Here is an 11,996-nt window from a genome sequence, read left to right on the forward strand (position 1 = left end):
ATAAAAGTTTAGAACATAACTAATGAAAACATTTGTTTCATCTCTAATTCTTGCAAAAAAAAAAAAAAGTATACCAATAGGGTGTAGAGTTTAGGGCTTCTGATCATTTCCAGAACAAGTACCAGCAATGCATCACAGAGCAGTCACAGTAAAACAACCATTATAGTCTGATGTAAAGGCAGGTCTTTAAATAAACATGATTCTATGAATAAAAATCACCCCATTTTGTTTCTTTCCCTTAAATATATTACACAGGAATATTTAAGTAGTTACCATCGCTGTAGTACAATATTCTGTTTTATAATGTATTATATAACGTCACAATATTTCCCTAATGTGTTTGTTGTTCCCATGTCTAAGAATGTCTTTTTGTTGTTGTTACTGTTTTTTAAGGAACTTGAAACTGGAGTAGTAGACTTGCTTATTCCTTCCCCAAATGCCACAGCTGAAGTAGGCTACAATAGAGATAGGTAAGTTATCTAGAATTTCTTCTTACTTCAGATGTCAGTAGGTGAAAATTAATGTCTGTTAACTGTTTTATTATTTATTTATTTATTTTACCAAATGATGAGACTTCATGATTGCCCCTAGTATATTCTTCCCTCCAAGTGGCAATGCTGCTTCGACATGAATGAGAGGGCATGTTTGTAACACAACCGTTCTGGGTTGCAGAATTGAGCATAGCGTGAGGAATGTCGCAGTGTGTCGTAGCAATTAATTCTGCCCATCTTGGTGTCACTTATTTTCTGTTTAAGATAATCTTCTTACTTGGGCACACCTAATTGTGTTGGCAGTTACCGTGCAGTGCTTAGAAATACTTGATCTTTTGCTTCTAATGAAGCAGCATAGATATTATACTGTAGCCTTCAATGTCTTCTCTTTCAGGTTTCTTTTTAACCCTTCAGCATGTTTAGATGAGCATCTGATGCAGTTTAAATTTTTGGGCATTCTCATGGGTGTAGCTATTCGTACAAAAAAGCCATTAGATCTTCATTTGGCTCCAATGGTCTGGAAGCAACTTTGTTGTATCCCACTCATCTTGGAGGATTTGGAGGAGGTAGACCTGCTCTATGTGCAGACCCTCAACAGCATTCTTCACATTGAAGACAGTGGGATTACTGAAGAAAATTTCCATGAGGTAAGTTATGAAAGTGATCGCTTTTAGCAGATTGATCTTAACACTACCAGTTGTTTTATTGGATAACAAGGACTTCATATGCATTTGGAATTGTTTGTGATCTGAGTATAATTCTGGATGACTGATAGTAAAATACTAAACATAGATCACTTGAGTGACTTAAGCTGAACAAAGTTTTTCTGTTTTGCATAACAGATGATTCCTTTAGATTCTTTTGTTGGCCAGAGTGCTGATGGCAAGATGGTTCCCATAATCCCCGGAGGGAACAGTATCCCACTTACCTTTTCAAACAGGAAAGAATATGTGGAGAGGGCAATTGAGTACAGACTTCATGAAATGGACCGTCAGGTAAGAATCGTATCGTGACCCTCTCCACTGGTAACGTGAACAGCATTTTTTATTTATATAAGTTTCCAATTTGTATTCCAGAGAACCAGAAAAGCTTGGTTTTCTGCATCTTGGATGGGTCCCCGAGGATTGTTTTTCCCCTGCAAACTTTTCTGTTTTGTTTGCTTGTTTTAGGCCAGTCCTACTTTCCTTAGCAAATGCATGTTTGACAAAAGAAATAAGAACTATTCTTTCACTAGGTTAGTGCCATCGCAACTGTCATACCCTCTTGGGAAACTCCACACAACTATACTTACTGTGCAGTATTATTAGATGTCAGAGCAACATAGTCCAGCTGAAGTAAATACTATGAACAAACATTGGTTTTTAAAACTGTTTCTCTTTTCCTTTAGCATGAAACTAAAAATACAACGTTAAATGTTCTGAGAAGTATTAATTATCTATTTTCATAGTTCTGTGTATTTTGTCACTTGTGTAGTGAAGCTCATAAAAGCATGAAATATGCTAATTACTTGTGAAGAAAATTATTTTCCTTTTAATCCATGTATAGATATATGCAGAGTATTGCTACCTGCATTAGGAAGATAATTTTCTAAACAAGGTTAACCAAATCATGTCTTCTAGAAAAAAAACACAACTTTGTTCCAGCTCAGATGCATGGTTTCTGAACCACTTTTTGGTTTCGCCATTATTATTTGTGCTGATAACTTGCGCTTTAAGTTCTTTTATATCATGTCATTTGCAATTACTATTAAAAATAATTTCAGTTTTGTACCTCTAATATTCTCCAGAATTTTGAGAGAGGATGTAGTAGCCCTTACAGGAGATGCATATGTATTTGGCAGATGTTCTCTCCTTTTACCCTTTTCCTCGGCAGATACGTTGCCTCTGCATTTATTTGGAAGGTACAATAAGTGATAGAGGTAAGACAAGTGCATTTCCAGTGTTTCTTCTGTTTTGGGCAATAGGTGGCTGCTGTAAGAGAAGGCATGTCTTGGATTGTTCCCGTTCCCTTGTTGTCTCTTCTGACTGCTAAGCAGTTGGAGCAAATGGTCTGTGGAATGCCAGAAATATCAGTTGAAGTTCTGAAGAAAGTTGTGCGATACAGAGAAGTTGATGAGCAGCATCAGCTCGTGCAGTGGTTCTGGCATACCCTTGAAGAATTTTCCAATGAGGAGAGAGTCCTTTTCATGAGGTTTGTGTCAGGAAGATCTCGATTGCCAGCCAACACAGCTGATATCTCTCAGCGATTCCAAATAATGAAGGTTGATAGGGTAAGATGCTGTTCTTTTTATTCTTTTTTTTTAATATTATCTGTATTTATTATTCCTATTTAGCTTAATCTGTCCATTGGCAATAGGAGCCAGGTTTCCATAACTGTACATTTACAGAGAAAGCATGGAGTGGGATATTCCCTGAGGTATTAAAACCAAGGATCTTAATAGTGGAGGAGCTGGAACACTGCATGAATTGGATATTAATTCATTTGGTGCATTTACTGTAATTCTGTGATTGGAGGTCAAGACAAGCTCTTGCATGAGAAAACCAAACCTCTTCTGTTGTAACTTGTCCACGGTCATTTTCTGTTGCATTTCCTTTTTTCATTTGATAATTTTTACTCCCATAAGTTTGTCATATGACCGTTAACAAACTCTGAAGCCTGAGTTTTACAGCATGTATCCTTGAAGTACATCGTGTACAGGATGCCTACATTTTGCATTGTGTCATTGTTTTGGACAGTGAAAGCACAGTCTTTGACTGTAAGAATCAAATATTTGGGCAAAGATAACAGTAGTTGGACTGTCATCTTTGGTTAGGTGTCTTTCATGTCACCTTACATTAAGGCATGGTATGGTACATAAATTTAAATATTGTTTGTTATCTTCCAGTGCTAAATATTGTGATCAAGAGTTCCAATAGTTGTGTTTCCTTACTGAGTTGAATAAGTTGATATAACAGTTGATATAACAGTAGTTTGTCACACAATTCAGGAGGAAACAGGAGAGGTAAACAAGGGATGCTAGTCTGCTTCTTAAGAGAAATATTGAGGTAAACTGAGAAAATGCTGGATGATAGAGGCAGGGAAGATGGAAGCAATGAAATATGGATGTGCTGCATTTTTTACTACATTCACAAACTTACCAGTGTCCCACCTTTTATCCATTTCCACAGCCTTACGACAGCTTGCCTACCTCACAGACTTGTTTCTTTCAACTGAGGCTCCCACCTTACTCCAGTCAACTAATCATGGCAGAGCGTTTGCGCTATGCAATCAATAATTGCAGGTCTATAGATATGGACAATTATATGCTCTCACGGAATGTGGACAATGCAGAGGGCTCAGACACAGATTATTAACATTCTGTGAACAAAATCATCTTCCTTTTACTGAAAATAGTGCCCTAAGTCCAATTTGTTGTTGACATAATTTTATGGTAACCATAGATGTTTTAGGAGCATAAAAGCAGATGTTAATAAACAGTGGCCACATTTTAGTTACTCTAAATGTAACAAAAAATTAGATGTTTTTATTTTTTTGTGATTGTAAAAAAGAAAAAAAGAAAACAAAAAAAAGTATGATCAATAATTTTTTTTCTCCTTTTTTGGTCACTTTTGATAAGTTTGCATGGAGACATTTGGGTGCATTTTTGTTGGGAATAGTACATTTGTAAGCCCTCTCAGTGAACATGAAGGGTTGTACATTGTGTATAATTGTTCATTAGCAAGGACAGTTTTACATGAATATTCACATATTTATTTTGTTCTAATTTGAATTGCCTGTGCAGGGTTCCTTATGCAGAGAAGAATAAAGCAAATTCGAGAATTGGTTGCTTGGATGCATTTGTGAATTGTGTATTGGTTTATTTAGTCTTCATACTTTGTTTTGTCTCAGGAAATGACAGTATTACCATGTTTAGTCAGGACATGATTTTTGGAACACTCTGAAATGTTTATCTTCTACTGTCTGATGGGTAGGACTGTGCCCTGCGTTCTTCATGTCTTTGAGGGCGTGTTCAGGTGTACCACTGTTTATGCCGTGTGCTTCAATACAAGTTAAAGTTGTACGTGATTCCTTCTTGACTTTCATTTGGACACTTCTCCAGAATAGTGTTGAAGCTGTGGATTTTATATACATTCCGAGTATCTGCCTTTGATTTTAGTAAACCACACGTGTTTGGTATCTGCTGCAGCTGTAATTGTATTATAATCAGCAGTATTCAATAACATTCGTACATGGTTAGGGAAGTAATGTACTACTACAAAGAAACTTTTATTTGCTTTCTTAGGGAAGTGCTATGGAAGATAATCCTCTTCGGTCTCTGTACCACAACCATAATTTGTGTCCAACTGCAAATGCTGTTTGTGCTCAGGAACATGATGTCACCGGGCTGAGGAGAAGGGTGTGCTTCTCTGCTGCCCTGGCCTGATTTCCCCTCCTTCTCACTGGAATCCCTTGATAAGGGTGTTGTGGGGCCTCATTAACCTCAACTCACCTGATACATGACTGGTCTGTGTCTGGAGAAGAACACAGACATTCCTATTGTTTGTGATTGCTGTAGGTTAGCAGGGATTATCAGGGAAACTTCCCAGTTGTCCAAGACTAACTGGTGCGGTGGTGCCAGCTGATGGCGCTCAAGGGGATGAGTAAAGAATTGTAAAGAATTTCAGCTCCAGGCTGTATCTGGTGAAGTTGTTTCAGCTGGGACTTGCTGTTGGCTCACGAAGAAGGCAAAAGGTTCTTCAGCAACCTGCAAGAAGCAGGCTGTAGCAGGAAACACCCAGATGGGCCCTTTAACAGTCCTGGGAGATGGAGGGCTGGGGCTCTGAGGTCAGGCAGGTGTAGTTTCCTGCTGCTTTGTGTTTCAAATTGGACTGAGATTTCTGCATCTCACCACTGTGTTATGGAGGAATACATTCACATCTTGGATTAAATTCTAGGTGTTGTACGTATATATTTACATATATATGCACTACAGAAAGTACTGTTTTACTGTATACTGGACCTCCTTTATGTCATTTATCCTTCATCATTTTGCCAGCGTGTTCAGTCAGATACAGAAGGTAATATAACTGTACCTGAGAATTCAGTTTTGCACTGACTGTGTGTTTTGACTCTTGGATAATGAGGGTATTTTTGGAGACAATTTGCAATTAAGTAAAAGGGGATGCTGATGTTTGTGAATACGGATGTTCATTAAACAGTTGAGCGCAATTCCTTTTTAAATTAACCTTGTCCTTTGCATATTCTGTTTTGGCATGATTCGACCTAACTGCTTATTTTTATTTTATCCAACTGTTTGTTTTCACTGTCATGGCATTGTGCACTCATTCCTTTCAATCTGCTGTTTGGCTTTTTTTCAGTTGCTCAGACATCAAAGTCAGACTGGAATTCTGTTCGCTCTTATTGCATAGTGCTTCTCAGACATAATTGCAATTGAAGGTAAAGAATGCACAGGCTCAGTTCTGCTGTCCATTGGAGACAATCTGAGAAAATTATAACTTTATGTCAGTTTAAGAGTATTTTACATATGCAGACATCTTTGTATAGAAAAAGAAAAGTAAATATTACCAGTGTGTATCTGCATTCTGTAGTATAAGTCATCTATACTGTACTTTAAGTCATCTATAACAATATATAGGTATACACACATACATACAATAAAAAATGCATACAGCTCAGCCTTGTAACTTGCTAATGACAGAGTTGCTGCGGCAGGGTAGGCTGTGAGCTGTTTCAACGCATCATCATTCCCCTTCTGCTTTTTAGCACTGGATGAAATGTGCATGACTGTAGCAGTGATAAGAAATGCGTATCAGAGGTAGGAACAGGTGTGTGACAATGTGTTTGTTTAGTTCCTTTGCAGATTAAGGAAGTATGGAACACAATATGCTTAAAGCATTAAATGCTACATGTAAATAGAGGTGGCTCAGCCACCTGCCCTGCAGTGCAGCAGTGCAGGTGTCTGTCATGCTTAGAGGGGACTGATAAGAGCAGAATGTGATATTGAGCAGTAGTGTTCTCCAGAGAAAAGGTGAACAAATGATTGGTTCAGGTCTGGAAATTTGATTTATATCTGTGATTTAACCCTTTTTTTGGCCTTGGTCATGAAGTTCATGATTGCTGGTAAGTAAAGTTTTACTGTGTTTGACGACTTAGTTTAATTCCTTTTTGTACCTTACTGCCAAAACGATCTGTGTTGTCATAATGAAAATTTGAAGGGTCTTCTGGTTGTTGCTTTTCTCCAATTCACATTTTTAGACTTGACTAATTAAGTGCTGCATTATGTGACATAAACACATGATTTTTCCAGTTTCAAGGAACAGCAAAAGCAGAGGTGTTCTTTCTTTAAAAGGTGTGAAAACTCGCGCCTTTTTCTAGTGAAGCTTGTATAAAACATTCAGCCATTTATTTGGACTTAAACCAGAGTGCAGTAGAGTACCTATGGGTAGTTGAAGTAGCGCCACACCAGAGGTAAGTGGAAATCCATCCCTATAACTTAAAGCAGAGCCATTTTTCTGGACAGTTTTTCAAACGCCAACTTTTTTTCCGGCTTACTGTCTGGAATCATGTTAGCACTTCTCTCTGCTCTCAGTGTTACTGAGGGCCGTTTTTCCTTAACTCTCTCCAGCCCGCTCTGTGTTATGTTCCGGCAGAAATCCACGTGCAACGTTTGCAGTGATCCCCCATAGAGGATTGCTGCTTCTAGCGTCCGGTCAGTGATCCGCGCGCAGTTTTCCAGTTTGAGTGTCTTGAGGCTTGGGCAGTTCTTGAGGAGAAGCAAAAGGCAATCGTCTGTAACATGGCCGCATCCTGAGAGGGTCAGAGATAGCAGGTTTGGACATCTGAAACGTAATTGTGAAGGTGAGACGAGGGAAGGATAAACAATATACAGAACTTGGAGAAGCCACCGTCTTGAAGAATAAATATTGAAGTTGAAAAAATACTTCCTCTTCTACCAGGAGGGGTAAGAAAGCACGAGTAGGGAGGGACACAAATAGGCCTTAAAGCTCAGCTTTACCTACCGTGGCACTCTTATTTACCTTCCTTTGCTTTTTCTGTTGCTGTAAGTATCTGTAGCTCAATCGGCACAATGGAGAAGGCAAAGTGGATGTGTACATGAGCCGATGAAGACCCCATAGAGATCATGGGTTTGGGTCAGAATGATTTGTGGACAAGTCAGTGAAGCTTTGTAGACATTCTGAGTGTAGGCAAGTAAGACACTCCCACTCTCATGATTTTATGGGGCTTTGTGTGTGCATTGCAACTCTGGTTTTACTGAGTGGGTGCCAGCATCTCCCTTAGTGGGGTTTGTTGATGTTTGGTACCCACACAGCTCATTCAAATAATTGAAACTGGTAATAACTCTACTGTTAAATGTTGCAGAAAATTGAAAAAAGCTTTAAAAAATAAATTGTATATGCTGTTTTGTGTAGATCTGAGAAAGTGCAAGTCAGTATGTTTATGATGTACGCTGCCTGTGCAGGCTGGTTCCTCACTGCTACACTAACCGGGCATGTTTGCAAGGAGTCTTATGCATCAACCCCCCAGTCCTTCTGTACGTTGTTTGCTTTCTTGCTTACAGCTCTCCCTGAGAAGTACCAGGATTCTTTAGGCTCTGTTGTTGAGGGAGAAAGTGATTACAGTAATGCTATTGTTGATCTTGAGAGACATCGGTGCAAGACCGCCAGCCTACCTGTGCCTGCAGCAACAGGAAACACTTCTGTCAAAAAATTCATGCTCAAAGGCTGTACTGGGTTTAAGGTGTGGTGTACAGCAGTGGGGACAAACAAGTGACTCTGTTCTTTACCACAGCTGGACAGCCATAACTGCAGCATATTCTTTTTTGCCTTAAAAAAACAGTACATCCCTTTCCACACATTACCCCCACATACTGCTTGATTTCTCCTTTAGAGCAGAGGTAATCGTGAGATCGTGCCAGCCACATTCTTCTTTTTGCTCTTTTTGTGTATGCTTATTAACAGTTAGAAAAATGTGTGCAAAAGTTAAGGAAGGATCTGACAAACCCATCTTGTGCAGTTTCATCAACAGAACTGAAGTACTCGTAATTCAGAGAGCAAAGTTAAGTATTGATTTAATATTTCTTTTCTTTGTGCAGAGTGCTAGGAATTCTGTTGCGATGCTTTAAGAGGGCTGCTTCACAGACTTGGGGAGGCTAAAATCTAAAATGGATGAAGTGGTTCAGTGTTAATATAAGTGTCATTTTTAGGAGTGGAGATTTAACTTATTGACATTAATGAGTTTAATGCTGAGAGGTGGTTGCTGAACTGGGATGGAATCCTTGCTACCCCACCTTTGCATTTTGTACAGCAAATAATCTTTATGTATTCTTCGAAAAGGAAGACACTTCAGTGTTAAACTGTCTACAGAGCTGTGGTCTGCTGTCCTTCCTGAATTCTTATTTGTGATGGCAAAAAAATGGAAATAACGGTTAAGTGTGGCATCTTGGTAAACATGCCAGTGCTCAAAATGAGGGAATGGTTATTCCCATACCCCTCTTCCTAGGGAAAGATGTCTTTCTTAATGGTCTGTGGCTCATTAATCAAAAGCATTTATCATCTGTTGTCAGTTAGTTCGGAATTTTTCTATTTAAAATTTACATTCTTTTCTGATCCCATATTTTAGTCCTTATTGCCCTGTTGCTGGTTCTCACTGGCACCCTGCACTCTGTCACTGTCCCAGTTTGTTGGCGGTTTTAAAGAAGCGTTAGTTCCAGACAGAGCTTCCTGCTTGGCACGTTTTGGCACTAAGCTGGGGGCTCGCTGCAGCACAAAGGAAGATGTGCTGTTCCAGCTCTGAGCTGGCCAGTGCCAGTCTTGCTGTTACTGATTGGGTCTGACTTACATTTGCTCCTCCTAATGCAGGTTAACACTTTTTTTTCTTAGAGCTGCTCTGTAGCACTGAAGCTGTTAGAAGAAACAATGTGGTCTGAGAGTTACTTTTCCATAGTGGCACTTTTCTTCTACAGCAGCTTGTAAAACCCATAGACACACAGACATGGTTGAACTCCAGTAGTAAAGAAATACTGTTTAGTAATGTGCTTGTTTTTTGTATTTTCACAGTGTGAAACCATGCCTTTCCCTTAGGAGTTCCCCCTGGACAATCCTCTATATTGACCAAATGGTTCGGCTGAGTTAAGCAGCTATTTACTAAACAGTATTGCACTTTCCTGAATTAATTAAGCATTCTTCCAATAAAAGGGAAAAAAAAAAAATAGGCTTAAGGAAAGTCAATGAGAAGATGCACTATTACCACTATAAAATCAACAGTAAAACTGCACAATCCAAGCACTCACTCTCTGCCCCATTTCGTCAGGTAGCTGGCATGGAGGTAAGTCAACCCTTCTAAATATTGTAGTTTCAAAGCAGCTAACTTCTACAGTAATGCAGAATAAATTCCACACCCAAAGCACATACCTGTTGCCAACTTCTAGTAAAAAATCAGTGACAGTGTTCTCATGCCTGCTACAGAAGTCTTTCTGGAAATTGTTTTTCATCCAGTCCTCAATGTTACACACCTTGACTCTCTCTGAATACCAGCAGATGGACAAGTATTTTAAAGCAGGTCCCAGGAGAAAATTACGCTTCTGTAGTTCCACTGGAGAATTAAAGTTCAGTAAAGACCAAAGCACGGGATCTTGAAACACTTCAAGCAATTTATGACATGTTTTTGCTAAACTTTTCCTGCTGTTTTTGTCCAGAAAGGAAAAGAGATGCAAGAGGCATTCCCGATTCAGCTGGGTTATGTGCATAGCCCTTGCAGCGTGCTTGGGAGCTGACAGTCTGCTGGCATTGGAATGATGGCAGTGCAGGAAGGCGTAGGGATCACCAGAACGCTGTTGCTCATATATGGTTGTGGAATGGTGTTTATTTTTGGCCAACAACTGGTGCAGAAGTTAAGAATGGAGAAGGGATAAGGGCGATGCGTGTTGAAACTGTTGTTCCTTCAAGGGAATGGAATGGGCATGTAGAAAACAGCAGGAGTTGACTTTCACAGAATGCTTCCTTATAAGGGATCTTTTTTATTTTATTTATTTTTAGGCAGGCCTGGTACTTAGCAAAGAGCTTGTGCTGCGTTAATGAATGGTAAGGGGCAGAGGGTGGTACTGCTGTGAGGAGTAGCTCTGCCAGCCTCTCACGTTCCAAACTTAGCTTTTACAGCATACGACAACTTTATTCTTTTTCATTCATTATTCTGAGGCTGCACTTTTGCCTCCTGTTCAAGGACTGCCATGCTGGAATTTAAGAGGCTCATTCAAAGAATTCCAGTAACAGCAGATGGGGGGGGAGGGTTAGAATTAAAAGCAGTAGTGACCAGCCCTGTGACTTTCCGTGTTTGTGAAGAAAAAAATAAAGTGTGCGATGGCTCTTAGCCATCTGTCCAGTGATGATATTAACTCATTTCTAAGTGTGCAGAGCAAAAACAGCCCCGAAGGACTTTTTTTTCCCCAGAATCATGCACCTTTTTGGTACCTGGGAAATTTTATGTACATGTATTTCAGTTGTATTTGTCTCATTATGGGAGGATTAAATGGAACCGCAGTTCAACTTCTACTTTCTGGTCTGAAATGGCAATTTGAAACTGAGCTCTGACCAAACAAGAGAAAAATCTACTTGCAGTCTGCAGCAATTTTTCTGATCACTGCATGAGTAATGCATATTCCTTGGCCACAAGAGCTCGAAGAAAACAACCAGTGGGCTCAGTGCAGTTCTTTCAAGTTAGCATTTACAGAAGAAAATTACTAAGTAAGTTGTGCTCAATGACTGCCTTTTTTGTTTCATATCCTTTGTCATTATACATTTTCCTTGAAGTTAGAAGGGTAGTCGTGCTTCCTTCCCATGCCCAGAAACTGGCTGTGGCCAGTAGCATCACAACTTTATCAAGCTACAGCAAAGAGTAGATGATGTCACACAGCAGGTAAGCCAGTCACTGGAAAATCGCAGGTTATATGATATGATGCTGGGAATTGTTCTCAGACTAGCTTTTCAAACTCAGAGTCTCTCCCTACCTTGTTTTTAGAACGAACTTACTTTCACTTTTGAAACAGTTGTGGCTACTCCAGAGTTGCAATAAACACAAGAATATTATTTGAGGGAAAAACACAAGCAAGCAAGCAAACTCTAATTATAAAGTTACCATTGCTGGGGTGGATTTTTAAAGCACACGGAGGACACGCTGTGGTCTGACCGATTATAACAGCTGTTGTATGACAAGTCCTGGTACAGCTGGGTCCTCTTTTGGTTTAAAGGTTCTGGTTCTGATAGAGGTATTAAACAGTGAGAGCACTGAAACATTCTTAATTCTGTTTTTCTCCAAAGTTAAAATACTTTGCCATCCCTGCCCAAACTGATGAACACTAATGATACTCTGAAAGCCTGCAGAAGGACAAGAGAAGTTTCACTGCCTAAGGAAAAAGAGACACTTTAATGGCACATTTTCCATAAACACTGTGTGAATAATATGTAATTCACATTCATCCTGGAAATGCTC

At 39.4% G+C, this 11,996-nt stretch overlaps 2 protein-coding genes across 9 annotated transcripts in view; one reads left to right on the forward strand and one right to left on the reverse strand.

Annotated features, from left to right (window-relative positions):
- HERC1 (HECT and RLD domain containing E3 ubiquitin protein ligase family member 1) overlaps positions 1 to 4,323 on the forward strand; it is a 96,251-nt gene extending 91,928 nt beyond the window's left edge. For all 8 annotated transcript variants that reach the window (XM_085234200.1, XM_085234202.1, XM_085234209.1 and 5 more), the window contains exons 74-78: positions 394 to 470; positions 886 to 1,138; positions 1,334 to 1,486; positions 2,455 to 2,760; positions 3,659 to 4,323. In XM_085234200.1, the coding sequence (XP_085090326.1) occupies positions 394 to 470; positions 886 to 1,138; positions 1,334 to 1,486; positions 2,455 to 2,760; positions 3,659 to 3,844 (975 nt within the window). In that variant the 3' untranslated portion in view covers positions 3,845 to 4,323. The remainder of the gene's footprint in view (positions 1 to 393; positions 471 to 885; positions 1,139 to 1,333; positions 1,487 to 2,454; positions 2,761 to 3,658) is intronic.
- On the reverse strand, positions 4,012 to 11,888 carry FBXL22 (F-box and leucine rich repeat protein 22). The gene is made up of 2 exons (XM_010717329.4): positions 9,923 to 11,888; positions 4,012 to 7,330 (listed from the first exon to the last, which is right to left on the reverse strand). Exons 1-2 carry the CDS (start codon positions 10,255 to 10,257, stop codon positions 6,985 to 6,987), a joined length of 681 nt encoding a protein of 226 aa, XP_010715631.1. The 5' UTR covers positions 10,258 to 11,888; the 3' UTR covers positions 4,012 to 6,984.
- Between the last annotated feature and the right edge of the window lie 108 nt (positions 11,889 to 11,996).

Source organism: Meleagris gallopavo, chromosome 12 (assembly GCF_905368555.1).
Source record: "Meleagris gallopavo chromosome 12, MGAL_WU_HG_1.1, whole genome shotgun sequence".
Lineage (NCBI taxonomy): Eukaryota > Metazoa > Chordata > Aves > Galliformes > Phasianidae > Meleagris > Meleagris gallopavo.